The sequence below is a fragment of the Lutjanus erythropterus genome, chromosome 23 (genome assembly GCF_056507025.1).
Source record: "Lutjanus erythropterus isolate fLutEry1 chromosome 23, fLutEry1.hap2, whole genome shotgun sequence".
Lineage (NCBI taxonomy): Eukaryota > Metazoa > Chordata > Actinopteri > Lutjaniformes > Lutjanidae > Lutjanus > Lutjanus erythropterus.
Window position 1 is genome coordinate 6,418,351 of NC_139339.1, and position 24,378 is coordinate 6,442,728.

The window sequence follows — 24,378 nt, forward strand, 5'->3', positions numbered from 1 at the left end:
AATCGATAATCAGTTTTGGGAATTTTCCACATTGAATTTGCATGAAAATTCCAGTGACTAAAGTACATGGAATTGCTGCCATTGTACTGGTGTTGTAGTAAAGTTATTTTTGAAGAGCAAAACCCCACATCCGAGCTTCCTCCTTGTCACCACAGCAGAGTACGGGCTTTACACTCACCGCACCCCCTCCCCGAAAAAAAATTTGGTGTAGCAGGAAACTCCCTCTTATCTGAGCTCCCCCTGACAATAGCAGCGCTGTTTTCCATGTCACTGTGGAAGAAGACCTGCAGACAAACAGCACAGCAGCCATGAGCCAGACAGGTAAGCTGTCACTTTTCATTATTTATTCATTAATTCATTACTTCACATACAGTATGGGGTAATGAAAATGATTAATTGCTTTAATACAAGAGTCTTGATTATTTATGATTGCTTGCATTGCTCAAAGCAACATTTTAATTAATATTGGCATTATTGGTTTTGGGTGTCAGTGTAAAAGCAACATCCTTATAACTTATAACTTATAACAGTGTGTTAGATATTAATATGACAGACTGAGAGTGACACCAAAAGTGTTTTTCCACTATGTGAGTCAGCTGCATAAAAGTTTTGTCTGCTATAAATATATTTTATGCCGCCTAAATGTACGATTAAGGTAGGTGGAATATGATGTGGTTTTTTTTTTTCCATTGAATACTAAATACTGAGACTCTACGGCTGGGCTGCACCAACAGTTCAGAGTTCATTTTTAAACCTGATTAAATCACAGTTTAACTTCAAATTATGTTGCGTCAAACTTTTTAATTAGTTTAAAGGTAAGAAAGATTACATTTAAACCTGTTTAAAACTAATTTCACAGTTTTTACTCTAAAACACAGATTAAATCTAATTCTCTTGCAGCAGAACTCCAGATTAACTTTAAATTTACACTTGAGGAGGATAACCTTTTAAAATGGCTGCCTTTTTGAGATGGACTGAGAAATAGTAATTTTTCCCCGAAGAAAGTGAAAGGTTTTATGATGCATCTCTTCTTTCTTAACTTCAGTTGATGATTTGGCCAGCAAGTTTGTAAAATGCAAATTTTCTTGCCGAGGTATTATGATATGCTAACTAGGCTAACCAACTTTCTGGCCAGTTAGTAAACAATTAAACATTTTGATAACTTTTGAAGTTGGTAGCCATAATATAATGTTTTGTTAAGTTTTTACCAAGCTAGCTAACAATACAACCTTTTTATGTTGACATTTTATCTAGCCAGCAAACAATGCAAAGATTTGTTAACTTTTTAGCTAGCTAACAAACAACGTAACATTTTGACAACTTTTAAAGTTGGTGGCCACAGTGTAATGTTTTGTTAACTTTTTATCTGGCTAGTTAACAATACAACTTTTTTATGTTGACATTTTAGCTAGCGTTTTGCATTTTGCTAAACTGTAAAACTATTCTTAGATGAATTTAATCATTCTTGGTGCAACCTGGTCTGTATTACAGAATACTAAATAGTGAAGTGAATTTATTGTGAATTCTGCACACATTTTTAAAAACATGCCTTTTTCTTGTAGCTGGGGAGCTGTTAATCATCTATGAGACAGAGGCAGAGCAGTGGGCCACCTACCTGCACTCAGTCTTCACTGGTCCAATCTCAGAGGCCGAGATCTGCCTGTATGACATCGCTGCAGCGTCCAGTCGGCGGGACGACTTCCTCAGGCTGGCCCAGTACACCTGCAAGCTCCTGATCCTTTCCAAAGGCATGCTGGAGGGCCTGTGCCAGATGCGGCGCTTCTTCCTGGCCCGCGTGTTGAGTCCAGCAGCTCATGTGGTGGTGCTGCTGTGCGGAGTGGAGAGTCTGACCCCGCTGCTGGAGCTGGTCCCCCTGAACGGCGACGAGTGCCTGCTGATCTCCAGCGAACAAGATGCTCAAGAGTACCTGTCGACTGTGACTGATATTGTGAGAAAAGGTATGGCTTTTTTTTGTGGACCCCCCAATATCTCTGACCACCTGTTGAGAACATTTTGTCATGATACGTGAGGGGATTTCAGCTTTATATGATTTATTTTTTTGTTGACAGAGATGATGATAGTTGCTAAGCAACCAAGATGAATCTCCAACTGTGCAAAAAGTATCAGTATAACAGTGGCAATTTCCATGTGGTCAAAATGACTGCTGCTGGCCAAAATACATCAAAATGATCACAATTTCTTTCCCTTATAATTTATATAATTTATAATATAAAACAAAAATACAAACACTTGTAGGAAAAGTTAGTTTGCAGAAGCATTGTATTTTTCAATTCAACAGTTATTGCACATATAAATTTGAAAAACGTCAAAGTGATTGCCTTGGTTGTTCTAGTGTTGACACCAGTTTAGTTTATTTGCACAATAAAATGCTAATATTTATCTGAAACCCTTTAAAACAACACTATTTCTTCATTTACACACTGAATTAGAGTATTGAAGTTATTATCTGAGGTTATGAGGTTAGTGTATCGTCAGAAGATTTTCACATGTCAAAATAATAAGGGGCCAAGGATAGAACCCTGCAGCACCCCAAAAAGTATTTTTAAAATCTTAGACATACAGCCATTAATGATTACATATTAGTCTCTGTATCGTTCAGGCACTTGAGAGTAACATCCTCTAAACCATGTCTATAAAGTTTAGAAAAAGACACCAAGCACAATTTCTTTTATTATCTAAAGCGAAAGAAATTGTGTTGACAAGCTGAACAGTGCAAGTTCATTTGAGTATTTCTTTCAAAAAATCATATCAAAGGTTGTAAGGGATGTTGCTTGTTGTAAAACAGACTGACATTTAGCCACACTGTGCAACCCAGTCTTGAAAAACCAGAACACAATCACCCTCTTTAACATGCCCTTCCTTCAGGAGAAATTTCACATGGCCATGCTGTTCCCCTGCCATAAATGCATGGGGGGGAAAAGAATGCTCATTATTTGTGAGAATGCCTGAGCAGCAGCTTGGAAACCTGTTTACCGACTTCTTTTCCTGAGAGTTGTGTGCACTGAAGATTGACATCCAATATTTTTTTTAACACCGGCTGCAGAGACAGTGACACTGTGTGCATCTCTTGCATGTCCTCGTCTGCCCCGCCAATTACACTCTGCCTCCTTCCCTGTTTTTCCTAATTGCACTATTTGTATAAAATCATAAAGTGGAGGAAGGGGCTTGTATTTAAACAGGTGTGTGTGTGCAGAGGGAACATCTGATGCAAATAGCCAGTCTTTCCTCTTTGGCCACCGCTGACTACTCATCGCGCGCCATGCAAATTCAAGTGCACTCTGCATCACTTCACTGCACTGATACAGTGAAGTGGTTCATGCCAGAATCCCACGAACAGTTATATTTTAACCCAGAAGTACCTTCCCTATTCATACAGGATGATGCTGTTTGTTTGTGAGCTCACAGGCAACAGACATGTAGGTGTTTGACGAGTTTTAGTGTACACAAGGGATAGAAAGTGCACTTCATTATTGGTTTCTCTGGTAACAGTGAGGCACCACTAAATGAAAATTACAGCACTTTTATATGTCTATTTTCCATTTGAATCACTCAAAGTGTCAGTATGTATGGAAAGAGAGTTATTACTTTAATGTAATTAAATATCATTTGGTTTTAAATAACATGATTAAGATTCTACAGAGCCATGCTAGCAGCTCTGTGAGGTTACTGATGCACAGTGGTGTGTTATCATGCTAGGCACGTGTAATTTTTTCATCTTATTTTAGTTCATTAGCATGCTAACATATGCTAGTTGGCAGTGCACTAAACACAAAGTACAGCCATAGACATTATAATTAAAAGCGGCTGGAGCGTCAATTACAGCTCACAGTGTGGTAACTCTGGCCATCACCATTTTGGCAGTGTCTGACTGAGGTAATTCGTGGCTAATCCAAAAACGGGCAAAGACAGAGGGCATGAGTGGAGCTGAGGTGGCCAGTTTGACGGTACCCACCTGTCAATCAGGCTGGGCTCTTAATAATGCTTAACTTTAAACCTTAAAGGGATAGTTGACTCAAAAATGGAAAAATAACAAACAAACAAACTGCCACTTGGATTACAACAGATGAACACTATGAAGGCATTTTAGATTTTTTTTAAAAATCTTTTTTTGGACAAATGAAGCGGCTACCTAGCAGATAGCCATCTGTGACAGTACCCACCACTCAAAACAGCCACACCCTTAATTATGCATAACTTTAAGTGTTCATATAATTCACAGTGACAATGTTAACATGCTAGCAGGTGTATTGTTTGATGATAATATCGTGTTAGGCAGCTGTCCTATTAAACTCTTTCACAGTCTCACTTTAATTTGTTAGCATGCTAACATTTTCTAGCACTAAACACAGAGTACAGATGAGGGCAATGGGAATGTTTTTAACATGAATGATTGACTTTTTCACCTGACACTGGTGAAAAGTTAAGGAATGACAAAGAGATTGCACTTCATCCTGAGAGGTACTGTACTTGAGTGTGTATCAAGTTTTACAGCAGTTTTATAGCTGTTGTTCAGACATTTATCTCAAACCCAAATGAGAACATCATGTGCGGTGCTGCAGGAATAGTCAGTGGCTGAGCAAAGTCAGTGGGATTCATCCTCTGGGGCAGAGGTATAAATATACAGTTCAGGCGCCCCGGGGTAAGTGGGCCTGTAGAGACCCGTAGCGTGTGACGTGTGTTAAGTGGAATACAGGCCCTCGTGAGATTCAGATTGCCACCTCAAACATACACCTGTGTTTAAAGGAGGACTCATATTTAAAGTAAACATGGTGCCATTAGCTCTACATGCCCTCAAAAAGGCAAACCCATCTCCGTCATGGTATTTTTGTTGTATTTCTTTTGGTAAAATAGTAAATTCATGACAAAATAATATTCTTAAGAGTCAACCCAATGAATATTTTCTTATTTTCATTTGTAGGCCCGACATAATAGTGTGCCCTGGGCCCATCATAACTGCCTTGCGCCACTGCTCTAAAGTCCCTGAATGTCTCTTTGAACTTTCTTGGCGATCTTTAAGTTGATATTTCAGTCTGGACCAAAGCGACCAGCACTGTCACTGCCAGCGTGGCTAAAAATGCACCTGCGGTATCTTAAACCCATTTTGTAGACATGACCGGTGCATAATTCAGCATGAGGTTCAATGTTCCATCTCTTGTAGGTGTGTCAGCCTCAGCAGCAAATGTCAACCCCCTGACACGTAAACCATCAGGATCAGAGCAAAAGGCGGAACAGACGCAGTCAACCGGAGCCCACAGTGTCAGATCCGGCGTTGCGGTTGTTCCTTCCAGAGTTCCATGCGGGGTGAGACACTCATCTAGTCAGTAGTAAGCCATTTCTTCTTTTTCGTAAAGCATCCCTAACATTGATTACACTGCAGTTCACTGTACTGTCTGCTTGGCAGAGCTCGATGGAGGTGTTCATTCTTTTGAAAAATGAGGCGGCTGGCAGCGACGCAGAGGTTGAGTTCACTGGTGAGAGTCAGACACTGAGAGTGAAGCCCGTCCGCTGGAATGAACGGATCCTGTGCATCAATGCACCAGGTGAACAAAAGAATAAGAAATAATGAGTGTATGACTAACAAAATATGTATACAGTCTTTAGTCAAAAAAAAAAAAAAAAAAATCTATTTCAGTTCCTCACTGTGCAGTTTTCTGTTGCAGATTTTCCAGCAGGGAATGTAAGAGTGACTGTGCATAGCAGTGGAGTGCCACTGAGCAAGGCACAGCTGCAGTACTACAGCAACATGGAGGAAATAACCTGCCTTCTGGCGAGGGCAGCGGACCCAGTGGATTTCATGTGTCAGGTAAAGCCATCAAAGGCCTCCAGATTCTAGTTGTTGTACCTTATCAGAGTGTCATTAAATGGGAAAGATTAAGATTATTTTACTGGTCATAAAGAGCTCCACACAGCCTGCAAACTAGTTGTGTAATGTCTTGGTGATGTCATCAGGGACAAACTGTGGGTAATTTTAGGATGTATGACTGTGTATCTGATACATAAAGTGGATTTACCTTGTCTTTAACTAAGCCTTCCAGGCAAGCAGGGTCAAACGAATAAAAGCTATTGGGTTGCATTATGGGAAATGTAAGTTTGAGTATTTTTCCAGTTCGATCCATATCCATAGTCTATAAAAATGGATAGTGAACAGAGTGTCTGGATCTGAAAAGTGAAGTCGACCTGTGCCTTTAACTTGCATTCTTTCTAATACAGTGGTTGCAACAATAAGTCTGACTGTATGAAGTCTATGAGAAAAGGACCATACTTCTCACTTGACTTATTACTTTAGTTAATAGTTTTCTGAGGAGTTTATTTTCTCAATTGCTAGTTTCAAGCCTTCTTCAATACAGCATCATGTTCGTTTTGTAAATTATGGTTCCATTTAGGTTAAAATATCTGATAAAACAATATGGTGCCAATGTTGAATCACAGTAACGGGCCAAAACGGCAGAGTCAGAAAATTTTGAGTTTTAACCTGACAGGGAGAGTCTCACACATAAACGCTGCTGAGCTGCATTATGCTTGAGTGTTCTTCAAGCTTGACCCACATCAGGACGTATCAGACTTGGCTGCTTTGACTATGATTTTCTTTCTTTAATCTGTTTGTTGTGGGTCCACAAACTGTCTGGAAGCGCAATCCCAAATGACGTATCCCTTTAATAGGAGGTAGTAGGGGCTTTGTTTTATTTTTGTGCATACAATTGTAGTCTGGAGAAATTAGCTGACTGCTGGCAACACGGCCAAACTTTTCAGCAGCAGCACTGTAATAAAGATGTACATTAATATAGCTAAACTTGATTTATTAGATGAAGACTATGCTGTAAAAAAGAAAGTAAATGGAACATTAAAGTATTGTTGCATAAAGTGTTATGCAGTGAGCATTTTTTTCAGACTTTAAACTTTTAACTTCTTGCAGATGCATTAAAATATCCTATCAATCATTAATTTAGCGATGAAAGAAACACATTTGAATCCTGTGCGACTCTCTCTCTCTTTAATAAAAGTAACTCTTCTGAGGCACTTTGAATGTGTTATGTTACTTAGTGACTCATCGTTATGCAACTCAGTTATAGAAATTAGTCAATCGCCTCCCCAAAACACTGCTTATGATCGATCCACTTCGAGAAAGAGGTGGAAAAACAGAATGTAAATTGAATCAGCTAATTTCTGCTGATGTTTATGCACATCGCTATTTACTGTCCCCTCTCTGGAAATGAAGAGACGGCAGGTTTCAGCCTTCTCTTGGCCATGATGAACACTTGATTTGATTAGGTCTCTTTTGCTGAAGAGGCAAAGTTGAGCAATGCCAAAAGAAGAATTTGCCAAGAGAATTGCAAACTAAAAGTCTGGACTGGCAGGACTGGACTCTGATGTATGTGGTTATATTGAACCTGGCATCTCTGCTGTGCCCCTATAGGCTGTATTTCACCTTATGATCCTCACCCTCCTGTTGTTTCCAAGTGCTGCTTTTGTTTCTTCATCAAATTCATATTTTAGTCAATACTTTGCTTGTGTTCACTGCTTTTTCTTTGCAGCCTTGCCTCAAAAAAGTGGACTGGTTGTGAGCTGTCTGTCTCTCTGGGTTGCAGGCTCTTCAGGAGTCCTCTGTGGAGAGGCTGGATCAGAAGTTGTCCTCCATGCTGTTGGAAGGCATGCCCACCGGAGGCTTTCAAGGACTGCAGTGTGAAAACACATCTCAACGAGGTACAGCGCTGTGGGACTGCTTACTCTGAACTTTACATAGAAAAACATCTGCTGAGTAACCACACAAACTTTCTTTAAATTTTATTTTTACTTTCAGGGGCACGTAAGCAAAGGCTGAACTATTTGCTGACCATAAAACTTATACTCGACAGGAATTCTGTAAAATATTTAATTGCAGTGCGAGTCGATATACCCCAAAACACAGGCCTTATATACTGTAAAAAAGAAAGAAATTAATTAAGAGCTAATTTGTTGTTACAACTTAGGTTAAGAAGTTCAGTCAATGGGCTATCTTAAGTTTGTTAAACTTAACATTACAATTCAGAAGTTAGGAACTTGAATAATTGCATTTGAAGAACTGGAAACTACTTGCTCTTATAGATCAAAAACAATATATGACTTATAAGCTTTGGATAAAGCTTTGAGTCGTACATTGATAGTATAAGTCAAATAAGCACACAGTTTCCAGTTCATCCAATGTAATACTTTAAGTTTTCTTAACTAAAATACTTGAGTATATCTGAATAGCTGTGTTAAATATGACAAACTTAATAAAACATTCAAGTGAACAATTTAGCCTTCAGCTGAGTAAGCTCAAAAAAGCTTTGCAGCTACTTTTACTTTTTTTTTTTTTTTAAGTTTTCTTTAGTTTTCTTTTTTTTTTTTTACAGTGTACTTGTGTGGAAAACACTTGTTCTTCACACAGTTGCTGCAGATCTATACAGGAATAACATGCGACTGTTGTAACAGGCGATGATTAATTGAAATGATGCAACATTTATGCAAATGCCTCACCACAAACAGCATGTCAATCTGATTCACTCTTTTCTCTCTGAGCATGTGTTTACACACCAGCAATGTGGCCTGAACACGCTTCTCACAGTAGGAATGTGTTCCTGTTGCATGGTGCATTATTCACCATGAAGAGAAAGCCCTCCATTATTTCTTGGCTCATTATGTGGCAGATTGATGACTTCATCAGCCACCGAGATTGATCCTTAACTCTGCTAAAAAGGGCACAGGGAAATGTTTCCATGACAAACTGGTCAATAGGTGCCTCCAAGCTGTCTTTCTTCGACTCCCCTGATTGTGTTACATTGCTCACATTGCAACCTCGAGTTATCACCTGTAAAGGAAGCGATATAAGTGGCGTAATCTTTGCTGTCTAGGAAAATTATCAGTACAAAAAACACAGCTGTTCATTTTCAGGTCTGTGTGGACTCTGTCAGTGAAGTGCATTTTGAAACATTCTTTTCCCACACCTCATCGAAACTGGCAATTATCCACATCAGAGCTCCACCGTGCAGATGTACCGTCACTCCTCCACTTTGCCGCCCAGTATGGATTCAAGAGCGTCTCCAGCCTGCTCCTGCAGTGTCCAGGCGCTGAGCGAGCACTGCACACGGCCAATCGCCACGGACAGACTCCTGCGGAGATCGCCAAGAGTCACGGCCATGCAGAGCTTCACGTCTTATTGAGGGAAACACTGGTAACTACTTCCTTATTAGCTATTTGCTTATAGTCAGTAGACCTTTTTTCACGGCAGTCATTTTGACGTGAAATTGTAGGGTAAACACAGGTGTTACCAATGATACTAATTAAGGCTCTGTTCCATTCAAGTCAAACAGAGTCAGGGTGATGCTATTGTGCATGTTGGTTCACTGGAAAGGCTCTGCCAGGGGCGGATTTAGTCCTTTTGTGGCCTGAGGCAAACACAGAAATGGGGCCCTCCACATCCCTTGTTCTCCCACTTTCACGTGAATAAATAATAAGTCATAAAAATAAACCTTTATTTATGGTGGAGTGCAGGAGATGAACTAAGGAATCTCGCAGCCTCAGGAAGGAAGCAGCAGATACTTCTTATCTCTTGTCAGACAGAAGCAGGGTGAACAGGTTGTCGCCCCAGTGGTTATTGTCTTTTGGTATGCTACTGTGTCCTCCTTTTTTCAGCACCATTGTGGTAGATTTGCTTCAGTCTGTTCACACAAGTTGGCTATTGTCTTCCATCACTGATTACAAGAAGGAATCCAACAAAACTGGCCAGAAAAACTAAAGTTCACTTAACTTGAATTCAAGTTAAATTGGCTGTGATGGTAACGTTATAGGCAAGCTAATGTTAGCTATAACATGAAGCGGGCTTAATGACATAACTAGTCTTCTCATTTAGACTGTAACCTCATGTTGCTATAAAAGAAATCATTTTAAGTGAATTTATTGCACACATTATTCATTTATCCCCATAAACTTGGTCATGTTGCAATTAAGACAGTCAGTTTTTTCCGCACTTAATCTGGTTGCTAAAGTCTTTTTGTGCAATGGATTGAATAAATTCTAGAGACTAAGAGACCAAGATAAAGAAAAAATCTCAAGGAAAGCTAGATACAGGATCTTAATTAGGTTAATCGGTGATACCTGTGTTAGCGCTGCTATTTCAAATCAGTATGGCTGCCATGAAAAAGGTCTATTCTAGCCTTATCCATGATGTTTTCTTTCTTATTTTTTTTAGCTGTTGATCATTTTCACCTCACTCCAGTTGGAATTCATCCTCACTAGAAAATATTGTTTTAGCTTTATTGACCCTCCATACAATGAAGACATTTCTCAAAATGCCGATATCCGATGACAGCTCCTTATGTTCAGTGATTTGTGAGCTAATTAAACCCACCCAGTGACATTATTTGTCCATCCAGAGGTTGCTGGGTGTAATGTCAGCTAAATGGATTCCCATAGTTTTTGGTTACCCGCTGACAGCCGAGGAAAACAACATGGCGCACCTCAGCCGGTGAGATCTCACAGCCAGAGGATGCGGTGCAGCACTCAGGGACGCCATTACTAACACTAATACAGAGTCGGGATATGAGTGAGTGAGTGCTGCTTTATCAATAATGAAGGGAATGGAGAGGATGGGAACATAGAGAGCAGGGAGGGTGACCTGTATGTGAGGGGCGACCTCACTCCCTCCTAACCAGCGTCTTTTCATCCAGCTCATGGCTGTGGTTTGATGTAACCCCCCTCCCCTCCTCTCATCCTGAATATGTTTGGCCTGTGAGGTTCTTAATGAAACACCCCCACAGAGACGAGAAAGGCCGTGTTTGTTCATGCATGCACAATGGCTCACAGCGCAGGTCGTCTGCATACATTCAGACAATTAATGCAGCCACTAATGTTGAGATTTTCTTGCGTAATGGCTGCCATTTTCCACATATTAATATGAAGAGCCTCTTCCCGTTCCCATTTCACCGTGTAGATACAGTAACAAGAGCAGCACGTTTGCTCCAATCCAAATTTAATAGGTCTCTTACATGCATGCACATCCCTTTATTTGATAAACCTGGAGGACACTAGCATCATAATGTTTTTTCCGATGCTAATTTCATTAGGCAGTGAGGACATTATCATTATGAGAAAGACATGATGCACACAGCGGTATAGCCACGATGGCGGGCTGAACACACCACATCATTTCCAATGTGTCCTGCAAATACAAGGTTCAAGGTTACAAGGTACAAGGTTCATTTATCGATCATTTCACAACGCAGGGCTGTAGAATGAGATGGCAGTCGTAGTTTCCTTTATGCTCCTCTCAAAAGCAGAAATTATGCATAGTAAATGAATGAAAAAAAATTACCAAGTCATAAAAAAACAATTTTGCATGGAGTGCTGAGGATGAATTTAGGAGTCTCAGAGTCTGAGGGAAGAAGCTGCTCTTCAGTCTGGTACTGCAGTGGATACTTCTGTATCTCTTGCCAGACTGCAGCAGCATGAACAGACAACAACATGGGTGTTGTCTTTTAGTTTAATTTAGGCGCTACATAGGTGCCGCACCTTCCTGATATCACTAATGGTCAGTAGATGGTACCAACGGTCCTCTGAGCAGTTTTAATGATTCATTATAGAGTCTTCCTGTCCTGGGGTTTTCAGTCAGGATACTTTCTATTGCTCCTCTGAGGAAGTTAACAAGAACATGGCATGGGAATGGGCTCACTTCCTCGAGACAGTCAATAGTCTGCAGAGCTCCTGCTGCCTAGAAGCTTCTTCGGTGTATATCAAGCAAACTGCTGTGGCTGAAATCATTAAATGCATCACTTTGGTTGTTTGGTTCATGCATGTGACAAAAAAAAAGTACTAATAATGGTATCAAACAATGCAAATCGTTTTGTTTTTATTTGGAACCACTTTTTTTCTAAGAAATAAGCCCTATGAAAACTGTAAGCAAGCCAGTAAGTAGGACAGTGACAGTGATGGAGGAAATATTTAGATCCTAGTTAAAAGAGCAGTTTGAGATTTTGGAAAATGCATTAAGCTGCTTTCTTGCTGACAGATGAGAAGATGGATACTGCTATCATATCTATATGGTAAAAGTTACTCTAGCACCAGCAGCTGGTTATCTTAGCTTAGCTTAGCATAAAGACTGGAAACTGTGAAGCTACCCTGATTATGCCCAATAACAAAATCCACTTTCCAGCATCTCTAAAGCTCACTTTTTTTTTTTTTTTATTGAAGTGTTAAATTTGCTTTTTAATTTGTACAAAATAGGTGTAAACCCGACCAGTTGGGTGGGTGTGTTTCCTCTGGGTGCTCTATTTTCACCCACCATTAAAAACATGTATGCTGAGTCAGCTCTCCAGTAAGTCCCCAGACGCTGCACAGCGGCTACCCACTGCTCGTGGTGGCAGGCTGGGTTAAATGCAGAAACTGAACCTCACTGCGTAATTGTACTCTGTATGATTGTATGTGACAGCAAAGTTGACCTTTATCTTTACCTTTCTGTGTCGCTGTGTGGTTGCCAGGCAACCAGCAGAGATTCCAGGAAGTCACTGGTCCAAGTTTTTAGTTTCCTTGGTCCTGGCCAGGAAATAGTCTGGCACATATATGCCATATGCCATATGTCATCAACCTGCCAGGGACTGCATATGGAAATGAGCCTCTATGGCTAAATCTGGTACATTTACATGGCGACCCAAGTGCACATACTAATTAATGTGCACTGCTGCGTCTTAAATAAAACAAACAGAAACATAACCCTCGGTAAAAGAGCAAAATTAGTGTTTTTACACAATGCTTTCTAGACATATTAAACAAACTAGTATTTCTGAAAGTACTATCAGTTCTGTGACCTTACTCTTGGCAAGAAAGCAAATAAGAACAGGAAACCTAGCAGTACCACAATGTAAATATAAAAAACTGAAATTATACAGTAAGTAGGTCCTGCATATTAGTTTCATCTTTAGCAATGCATCATATTTATAATTTAATCACATATTTTACAATCTTATTCTTCAAAGCAACTAGTAACTATACCATAAAAAAGAGTGGAGTGAAGTATGAAGTATGATATAGTGGAAATATTGAAGTACAAGTACCTCAAATAGTTGCTTTCCACCACTGGACACAGATTCTGAAATGTACCATTTCCATTGTTGTAAATACAAATAAAATTTCATTCGCCTCTATTAAATTGGGGTGGAGACTCAGAGATGAATATGTTAAAATCTGGACAAATGAAACCAAAATCATCTGCATTGATAGATTCAATAGCATGTGATAAGTGAGCAAATATGTTTTTCTTTTGTGATTTGGTTGAACTGATCCTTTAAGGCTCGTATCAGCTGTTGAATTCCTCATGCGTTACATCAATTTGTAACAGACAGCAGCATAAAGCCCATTCACTCACGTGTAAATCCGTGCTCTTATCTCCCATCTTGCCTTATAATACTGACAACTTTTAACTTTCTCTGATGGATCAACCTATAGAGGATTCGCCCTCGGGGGAAATTTAGACACTCCAACAGCTGTCGCAAATGTATTTATCCCCCTAGCAACACCGCTAATTGAGAGTGACTGCAGATGGAGCAAGGTTTGATCAGATCGCTCTAGCGAGTCAAAGTGCTCGCTGGGAGGCTGCAGTGAGTCGGTCGAGCCGACGGGGGAGCCGAGGAGTCGAACAGAGGTCTGTCCACAGAGACTCCAGCGAGCTTATAGAAGGAACACAGACAGGCTCCACATTCTCTGTGGTCTACTTGAAGGGTAATTAAAATACATTTTGACAGCTAAAACTGCATACATGCTGGAATCACATAGGGTTCTTTGGCTTCTCCCCACAGGAGAACCCATTTTTGGTTTCTGATATAACTTTCTATGAAGGTTCCACCTGGAACCTTTCTACTGAGAACGACCCAGAATGAACAACCCTATGAAAGGTTCTACAGAGAACCCTTCTACGGTGTAATGGTTCTGCCCAGAACCCAGATGTTTTCTCCAAGGCATCCCAAAGGTTTAATCTAGAATCCATCCAAGGGACTCTACGAAGAGCCCTTTTATATTCCAATTATTTCATCTAGAACTCATCCAGTGGGTTCCACCAAGAACCCTTTTACATCCCAATGGTTTCATCTTAAACCCACCCAGGGAATTCTACTGTGAACACTTTTAGATCCCAATTATTTCATCTAGAACCCACCCAGGGAGTTCTACTTAGAACCCCTTTACATTCCCTTGATTTGATCTAAAACTCACCCAGTTAGTTCTGCTGAGGTCTTTCTGCTAGAATCCACCCATGGAGTTCTAAAACATTTTTTAAAAATAAGGGCTTCCTCCTCTGAGGGTTCTGTGAAGAACCATATTATACTTGACAAATGAGGCAAAAAATATACAGAAGTAAAATGAACCGATTTAGGGAACTCCAGATGAATCATGGGTAAACATTTAAATATTTGAGGGTGAGGATCTTTTAACATCTGTGCTTTCAATAAACTTAAATAACTTACAAAAAGGGTTCTTTGCATGAAAATGGTTCTTACAAAAAACTCTTGCCTTCAAAATAAGGGCTCCTTAAAAGCAAACGGTTCTGTGTTGAGTTTGCGTGGCACGTTCAGGAAGTCAGCATTGTGGGGTGGGGTTTTGTTCTTGCTCCTTTTTTTTTTTTTTTTTTTTGCTCGGCGGTTTCATTAACTCATCTGCAGTGTTTCCTGCACCTCCAATTAATCAGCCCATGATGCATCAGTGATTTGGGCGTCAGGGTAGCAGCACTCTGTCAATAAATCCTAGATGGATCGGTCCCCTGCTTCATACACAGGCTGAATCACTCACTGGGCCTGCGTCAGATCCACTAGTCTGCCCTGGCACCACACTTCTTTGTTAATTAGCTGTGAACTGCTCCAGAGGGGAAAGCTGAATTATTCAGGGAGAGCATAACTAGAATACAAATATAGAAAATGCTGCACAGTTATCTGCGATGTTTATGTCCTCACGCTGCCATATTGTGCATGCTCGTAGTAATTACCAACACAAACACACGTTGTCCTTATTTAATATTTCAATACTGGGTCACAAATTTGGCTGAGTGTCACTTGGCGTTTAGATGGACTCCTGCGCTCCTACCAAGATTTCACTGTGTGCTCTCAGATGTAGAGCAGAGCTCAATAAATACAAATTATCCCGACACTGCATGGTCCTCCAAAGACTACAAAGAGCTATTTATGTGCTGTGTCTCTGTACAGCACACTCCTATCCAAATGCACGAGAACCAAATTAGGTGACACTTGATTCCGGGGATTTGTTGATTCCACTGACCTTATTTTGCATGTTCTGTTTGTTTGGTCAGTAACTGCGCAATCATTATCCACAAACCCCAGCGATTTGTTTATCATTTGAATGATGCAGTCATCCTTATTCTATAACAGGAGCTGTTTTCAATGTTTTCAGCTTATATATTGCATGAGATTCTTATTTTCTCAGTTTGCTGTAGTCGGGATGTGTGTAGGGAGGTCAGAAAGCGCAGCAAACAATGGTTAAATCGCTGACTGTCTCTCTCCTCCGCTCTCTGTCTGTGAGAGCAACAAAGAGAGACACGCATATGCAGACAGACACACAGGCAGAGCAGACTGAGGACATGGCACAGGATGAAGGATAGGTTTGGCTGAATATTCACAAAATCTGGCACTGTGCAGACGAGGAGGTGTGTTTGTGCGTGCTTTAGAACATAACTTAAAATATTTAGAAAATAACATTTTATTTTCTGATTTTCAAATTTATATGTGCAATAATTTTGCTGGATTAAAGAATACAATGCTGCAGGTAAGTAGGGGAGACAAGGGATGGTTGTAACATTTCTTGCGCCAGCACCGATAACTCACTGAATTTTTGTGCTAAAGCTCTAATATTCTGAAACAAAGTACTTCTTTTGTTTTTATTTTTGTGTTCATGTCCAGCCCTAGGCCCAGATAATTTTTTGTAATGATTCTATGGTTCTCGGTGGAAATGTGTTATTATTAATGTAAAATAACATGTTTCAAATCTTCTAAAATACATTTAACTGCGTCTTGCGCTGAGTAATTCTAGATTAATCTGAAACTCGAGTAAGATCACTGATGATCATTATCCTACAGAAAAATGCTGCTGTAAATATATGCAGTCATTACGGTTTACAACACACAATGACATGCATAAATATATAAATACATTTGACAAAAATTCACATTTTGGTGTATTTTTTACAATATAAACTAACACAATACACGCATTAATCTCTTACTCTGGCATTCATGATAACAACTCCCATGATGCCGCACAACTTCAAGTTGTGATCAAACTACATTGTTTGTTATTCTTTTAATGTAAGACAGACCCCTAGCAGGAGAAGTTACACACTGTGCGTTTAACATTGCCATCATGAGCACACTATCATTAGCATCTGACCTCTGTTTCTGAGCACAGCCTCACAGAGCTGCTAGCACGGCTGTAGATTATCAGTCTTGTTATAATGGCCAACTGTAATACATGTTCGGTTTCATGTTGAAAGAAAACTCTGAAGATAACACTTTATCGAGTAAATATAGTTTTACCGAAGTGTGAAGTGTTTCTCTGGCTGCTGAGCTGACCACTTCTTATTTTTCCATGCCAGAAACGCAGTTGGACAGATTTTGTCTGCACGGCACTTAAGTGATGGGTTCAGTGTTACACTCTGCAATCTGCCGTGCATCAAACGCTCTTATCCCGAAACCACCGTGTCAAAAGACGGGCAGCACGCTGGCACTAAGAGCCGAGAGCAGCCAGCCCCGCGAATTGACCATTTCGGCCGCTGAAAACAGATTTACCCTCCTTATCCTATACTAGATTTGCTCGAGATTTGCTCTCCCTCTGACAGAATCACGCCTGCTGTTTTGTCTGAGGCACTGCTGCTCGGATTGCGGCGGTGAAACTGCATTTGTCTGGAATGCCCGGAGCTCCTGCAGTTTCAGACATCTGTAAAATGATTTAGCATTTGCGGTTAGTAAATAAATACCCCCTCCTCTGTCCAGAAATTACCTCTGAAAATACCACACTGTGCTTAAGCACAGCATCCAGCTATTATAATTCAATGTTCAAGCTGTGGTGGTAATTAACCCGTCCTTTCTACCTGTTGGGCCTGTTATGAACCTCTACTGTTAAGTAATGCATTCATGGCAGCCAATAAGTAATTTGCAGTACGAGGAACAGTGTAATATTATAATTGAGTCATGAGTGGCTGTGTTGCTTAGAAACTGCACACAGAGCGTGGCGGGTTATATGGAGGATATCTTGATCAAAGTGAGCTGTATCTCATATACACCCTCAGAAATAAAGATGCTGACTAGAAGCATAAAAGGTTCTTTGGCTGGTCCCCACAGGAGAACCCTTTCTGGTTCCTTTAACCTTTTACACAGGCTCCACTTGGAAGCATTTCTAGCTAGAACCCAACATAAAGGGTTATGCCTATAACCATCAGTAAAAGTTTCCACGCAGAACCCCAGAGAACCCTTCTATGGTGTAATGGTTCGACCCACAAACCCCATTCTAGAGGTTCAATCCAGAACCTTTCTACTTTTGTAACCAAGCTTTTGGTTACAAACCAAGGGGTTCTACCCAGAACCTTTTTATATCCCCAAGGGTTTTATCTAAAAGGGGTTCTACAGAGAATATTTTTATATTGCGTGTGTTTTATCAAGAAAACACAGACAGGGAAACCTTTTTCTTTTTCACGGGTTTCATCTATAACCCACCCAGAGGGTTCCTGAGAACCTTTTTAGATTCTAAGGGTGTCATGTAGAACACATTAAGGAGGTTCAACAGAGAACCTTTTTATATTCTGAGGGTTTAATCTAGAACACAGTGAGGGGGGTTCAACTAAGAATTATGGTACAACAAATCCTTGATGAAAGAGTTCTTCAAGGATTTCTCCTAAAAACGGTTCTTTGCATGCATGAAAAGATTTCTTAAATGAATCCTACATCTTTTTAAGAACCATTGACTTACCCTTTCTTCAAACAAGGGTTCTTCAGAAGCAAATAGTTCTGTGTAGAACCTCAGGCCTTTAGGAAGAACCCTTATGACACCCTTATTTCTAAGGGTGCATTGTGGAAAGATTTATATTTTGGTTGTGGGTTTTTTTTGTTATTGAATTCAGATGATCCTCTTAAACTGACAGGAGAATGAAATGTAATCCTAAAGTGTCATCATATATTTTATGAAAGGGTCTTTTGTTGCTACAATCTGCTTGGATGCAAAATCTACAACAAAAACACAGCTCAGCAGCTGTTTTCATACATACATAGCAAAAAATACACAAATCTGCAACCGTGCAGTGGCTTTTTTTTTCCTTCTGTCAAAATAAACACTCTTAGAAAACAGATTTTTCCCTTTAAAAAAGTAATGATCCATCTCTCCGGTTCTTCACATCTCTATCAGAAATTGAAATATGGCAGTAAATTAATATCCGTATCTCAATCTAATTGCAGATGCAGACTAAATATCAACCCAAGGGTCTTGAATTGCTCACTAAATGATATGTTTGGACTGAAAGGGGAAGATTGTCTGATTTCATAATTACCCTGATCATACCCCTGTCTGTCCCTCAGCATGCTATTAGCGAATAGGCCGACTCCGCCGCAGCTTTGCTGTCAGAGGATAAACTGCTTTCTGTTAGCCAGCAGCAGGCAGGGTTACATACAGCACACCTCTCTAATTCCTCTGATACAGCCGAAATTTTTTTTTTTCCCAACACAAGTGAAGTCCTAACACATGCAGCGAGAAACCTCATTTAAAAATCTGGACATTTGTCACGTCAGACATGAAAACACTGAATATTAAAGCTTCACATGTAGGCAGATATCAGCCTATATAGTGTGACAGAGCTTAGAAAGTGGTTAGTGGAGAGTCATCTTAGTTTTTATGTTTCATAATTGTGTCTTGGAAGCAGAGATGGGCATTATTTCAATTAAATGTATTTAAAATATGTATTTCATCAATTTTGACTAATTGCATTTGTGTTCCTCGTGAACAGTAGCTTGAAGAAAGAAGCTGCTTTAGAGTGATCAGATATTGCATGTAAAGGGACGTTTGCTGAACGATAATATAATACAACAGAAGAAAAGAGAAATTAGCAAACATATGGGCGTTAGAACTGGCAAATAAATATACGAGCGACAGGCACATTGGACATTAAATATGTGACATGACTACTAATTGGTTAGGTTTAAGAACAGAAAGTGGTTTGGGTTAAAATAAGCACATTACGTTTCATAAGTGACTCACTTAAGGCAAACAGGCACCAGGCCTCCACATCGCCTGTTCTCCGTCTTTTTCAATTTCCGAGGAAATAATACCGAAAGTAAACTTTTATTTATGGTGGAGCGCAGAGGTTGAATTGAAGGGTCTCACAGCCTTATGAAAGAAGCTGTTCTGAAGTTCAGCGATACGGCGGCGGATACTCCTGTATCTCTTGCCAGACAACAGCTGGGCGGACCGGCTGTGGCCGGGGTCGGTCTGGTCTTTTAGTGTCCTCCCGCTTCCTCGGTTTTACAGCACTGCTGGGGCTAGCTTTGCCTCATTTTTCAACAGTCTGTACACCATTTGTTGACACAAGTTGGCTACTCTCTTCGTGAATCATTTTCACAGATGCTCAGTAAAATCACTGAATAATCCAAGTTAGTGAGGAGGCCTTGAGACACTCATGAATTAACCATTCTTTCTGATTTTAGCCCATGGAAGTCTTGTAACCACAAGTTTTTAAGGTGGTTTAAGGGGCCTAAGGCACCTCCAGACTTTTTCCTAATACCCCCTGACATTACTTACAAACATAACTTAAGTAACTTAAAACTTTAGTCAGTATTGACTTTTGGTTTTACAGAGATGAAGGTCCTGTGTTTGACGACTCCTTCCCCTTATACTGCTCCCATCTTAATTACTACAGCCACTAGAGGTCACCACTTAACAATAAACAAATAATCTGCTCGCACAGACGTCCTATATGGCCGTTTTTATGGTGAGGACGAGCTGAAACCACCCAGCATGCACCCCTGAGTTCGCCACCTCCCACCTCCAAAATATCCTGATTATCTACTTTAATGTTATAATATCAGTTTGCACAGGATGTATTTTTGTAGTTCCAGATTATAAGTTGCTTGTATATTGATTTATACATTTTCCATACCAGCAATAAAATACATTTCGTGAGCAAGTATTTATAATTTGTAACAAGATGGTTTCTGATGTATTTGTGCCATCTCTGCTTGGAAGGAGGATACAGGTGAGAAAATGAGGAAGTGACAGGAAGGATGCAGCGAGTCAGCCAAGGAGAGATTCACATTCTTACCAAAATCAAAAGCCAGCATTGTATCAAGATTTGTCAAATATGCATGAGAACTGAAACAAAAAAAAAAAAGTACCCTCTTGCACAGCAAACGCCCGGCTTCAACATAACAGATTAGACATTTCTCGCCTTGAATTTTAAATTGCTTCTATTGAGCTGTTTCTTTGTGATTTGGAAGAGGCCTGAAACCCGTCTCTTCTTGCTCTGTTATTGCAGAATATGTTCAGCTCGGGCGAGGACAATGGCGATGCCAGCGTGTACGAAATGATGTGCACCGCAGGTGAGTGAAGGACTGATGGGAAGTGGAAGGAGGACAAAGGAAAGCCGGTAATGGAATTGTTTTGTTTTTTTTTCCAGCACATCATTATGCTGGGTTGCTGTTCATTTCCGACCACTGAATATTTTCCCCTCGCTGATGGGCACACACCATGGAGCGTTGCTTCCGATTAGCTGTGAAATGACAGTAGCAAAAACAGCGTGCAGAACTTTATCGTGACACTCAGGCGGTAGTACAGTAAATACTTTTGTGCATTAGGGACTCCCTCCACCACTGATGCACAGAAAGAGCAAGAAAGGGAGGACGGAGAGGAGGAGGAGGAGGACATCTACGCACCACTGGGGGTGAATGACGAATATGACACCATCCTGAACTCGACAAAAGCAGTGGCTATTGCCAACCGCCCACCAGCACCCACACCTCGGCCTGAGAGCACCCAGGTGAAGGAGGACAGAACCCCTTACATCGCTAAAGGTAAACTTTATTAACAAATTTACATATACAAATACTGCAGACATTTGCTCAGCAAATTATATCCAGAAGAAAACCTTAAGATTTTACTGTGTGGTTGGACAGTTTTGCTACTTTTTTTGGTCACATTTTATTTTACAGTACACTTATAAGACATAACAAGCCATACTTTGTATAAAATTAGACGAAAGCTAGAAATAATATGTTCTTTTAGACAGGATTAAACCCTTTATTAGACTTTATTAGAGGGTAATTGATGACACATTTCAACAGAACTTTACTGTAAACTAAATCGAAATCACATATTTGCTACTACCCCATTTAAAAACATGATTCAAACCTGAGTCTATGAGTGACTGCACAGACTTACTGTGATACTGTAGGCCATAAGGTGAGTTTATCAAAGAAGTATTCACTGGTTGTAATATGTCCTTAATTACCCTCTAATTAAGTCTAACAAATGGTCTAATACTGTCTAATAAAGAGCATATTATTGCTAGTTTATCTAATTTGATACAACTCTTGAAAATGATGAAAAAAATGATTTTTCATTAAACGGGATAAACCATCAGGGATGGCTTTCACCCCCATGTTTAAATCTCTGCTTGCTGCCGGAAAGGATTTAACAGGAGGGAATCATTCATAACTTGTCAGCGTTGGACATAAACCATGGCTCTATGGCCCGTGGCTGCAAAAAGTTACTCTGTGGCCATTCAATATTTCATGTAGGTGGCCCAAAGTCTCCAAACCGCGAGCGTTCACCAACGCAACCTTCCACAAACATCTGGATTCCTTTGCAACTATTACAGTAGTTCAACACTGCTGACTGGCTAACTGCTGAGGTTTGATTTTTTTAATGCGACCTTTACAGAAGAACCAGAAACACAAAAGACGTACTGTGGAAAAAAAAAGTCACTGACAACAGATGGAGGCAGGACAATATGACACACCAAAGGAAGTAATGTGCTGTCAACAAAGTCATTGGAAAAATGGACAACACAAATGTCACAGTTAAGGAAGGATGTGTTAAGCTGATTTAAAGGGACAGTTCACCCAAAAATGAAAATTCAGTCATTAACGAATCAAATGATTTTTACGTTTGAGAACTGGTCGCCATTCGCTTACACTGTTTGTTTTCCTGTCAAACTTCAGTAAAATAAACCCGACCCTCAGTGGTTTTGTGCAGGAAAAAGTTATGTATGTGACATAATATCCAGACTTGGAGGGTCGGTGAGGGTATCTTTTGCCCATCTTCCAAAAAAAAAAAAAAAAAATCATGGCAGATTTTGGAGTAAAAACAGTGAGTTATGCTCAGTTTGTGAAGGGGAGTTTGGGAGATCATGTGGGAGGGAGGAAGTGCCTGGAATGTGCATTGCCATTGTCAGTGGAGTGCTGCTGAATAAAGCGGAGAGGCTTTTTTGCGATGCAGTTTTGTTTTGGTCCCGTAAAACCACAAGAACATGGTCGCTCGACGCTGCAACACAAACAAAAGCGAGGGGAGAGAAAAGAGCCATTTGCCTGCATCGAGAGCCCACAGTGCCTAACTGTTCAATTTCAGCCGCGTGAATATTTCATGAAGATGAAACATCCAAAAGTGACTGGTATTATTAAGGCTTATAAATCATTAAAACGGCTGCGACTTCTCTGTTTCATCTTGCAAGTGCAAATATCGCACATGCAACCGCGATTAATTGTTATTCCTGCAGATAATATTACTCACTAAAAAACACAAATTTGGTTTCATCTGTGCAACAGGCACCCTCTCCTCATTATGCAGCTTTTTATTGAGCTCGCTTGTATCCAGTGAGGCAACTCTCTGTCCAGTGGGACTTAGAAAGCAAAACAGAAACTGAGTGCACCACTGAACTCCCTGCATCCCAACCATCCCCTCTGTAACAGCGAGGGAACTACCGGGGCTGCCATCTGCAACCAATCTTTGGCCAGACCAAGGCCAAGTCAGCCAGAATAAGTCATTACACATGTTTTCCATCGTCCTTGTCCCCAGAGCGCACGAGAGAGAAAGGAGAGGGATTTTGAGGTTTCCATCTATTGAGACAGCGGAGCTTCAAACCACACAAGGATCACATTTTGCTCCTCACTCCCACTGCCGCAGTGAGAGATGTGAGAGGAGAGATGAGGCTTGGTTGGAGGATTAGGCGAGGAGCCAGTTATTGGAGACCAGCGCACAAGTGGAAATAATGAGGAGTTTTTCTTTTGTTAGCAGCCGGCAAACGTCTCGAGCTCAACGAGACTGGAATGGTGCGAAATGTGAATGAAATTCAATCCTACAGAGTGGAATTACAGGGCGGGTAAACTACATGGAGAGCGATGTACACACTCCAAAAGCTGCAGTCATGTGACAGATCCTCCACTCACAGTTTCTGTCTGAATAAAGCCATGGAGCCCGGTCTGTAGAAAAGAGAGGCTGTGTTTGAACATGAAGTGGAAAAGAGAGAGAGAGAGAGAGAGAGAGAGAGAGAGAGAGAGAGAGAGAGAGAGAGAGAGAGAGACGCTGTCATGGAGGAAGTAGTCAGAGGTGGGATTATCTCGCAGGGTGTGGATGTTGAATTCTAATCCAGCGTTGGTCACACAGCCGCAGCTCCACCGCCTCTGACAGCTAAACAGTGTAGCCTTTCATTCTGAGCGCTCGCTACCAAACCAAAAGCATCATTCAGGGCCGTCTAATTCAATCCAGAACTGAGTGTGTGTGTGTGTGTGTGTGTGTGTGTGTGTGTGTGTGTGTGTGTGTGTGTGTGTGTGTGTGTGTGTGTCTTCCTCTGAGAGAAAACACGGATTTAAACTCTAGAATAACATTCAGGGTACTTGTTATTTCACAGATATTTACATTCAATTATACTAGTATTTGTCTGAAACATTAATAGAATGTTTTTTTTCCCTGCTGTTCACATTTAGATCTCCTCAGTTAATATGTTGTTTAAGTTTATGGTATGGCGCCATCTTCTGGAAGAATTGTTAAAATGCAGGAGCACAAAATATTAATGATTTGCAGAAGTCTTGCAATGTTTTCAATGAGAAAAGAATTACAGAAAAAGTCATTAGGAATGATAATGCTTATTGAGTAAAGGTTTTATATTCTGATATATAATGTGATTTAATCACTATTCTTATTTCAACTGTGTCCTGCTGACTGACTTTACAATAATTCTATGCAACATCTCAGCAGTTCAATACATGCAGCATTATTTACACCATTATATACTGTATCATGATGCACTTTTGTTATTTACTCTTATAAAATAGAAAATAACAACATAAGAAATGTTAGAATATGTACAAAAAA

At 40.3% G+C, this 24,378-nt stretch overlaps 1 protein-coding gene across 2 annotated transcripts in view; it reads left to right on the forward strand.

Moving 5' to 3' along the window:
- The first annotated feature begins 196 nt into the window (after positions 1–196).
- The window catches only part of LOC146305556 (B-cell scaffold protein with ankyrin repeats-like), a 29,559-nt gene continuing 5,377 nt past the window's right edge, over positions 197–24,378 (forward strand). The window contains exons 1-9 of one of the 2 annotated variants that reach the window (XM_084712969.1): positions 197–321; positions 1,563–1,958; positions 5,180–5,322; positions 5,399–5,561; positions 5,682–5,824; positions 7,608–7,722; positions 9,015–9,211; positions 20,546–20,609; positions 20,865–21,080. In XM_084712969.1, the coding sequence (XP_084569095.1) occupies positions 309–321; positions 1,563–1,958; positions 5,180–5,322; positions 5,399–5,561; positions 5,682–5,824; positions 7,608–7,722; positions 9,015–9,211; positions 20,546–20,609; positions 20,865–21,080 (1,450 nt within the window). In that variant the 5' untranslated portion in view covers positions 197–308. The remainder of the gene's footprint in view (positions 322–1,562; positions 1,959–5,179; positions 5,323–5,398; positions 5,562–5,681; positions 5,825–7,607; positions 7,723–9,014; positions 9,212–20,545; positions 20,610–20,864; positions 21,081–24,378) is intronic. The other variant, XM_084712971.1, reaches the window with a different exon arrangement.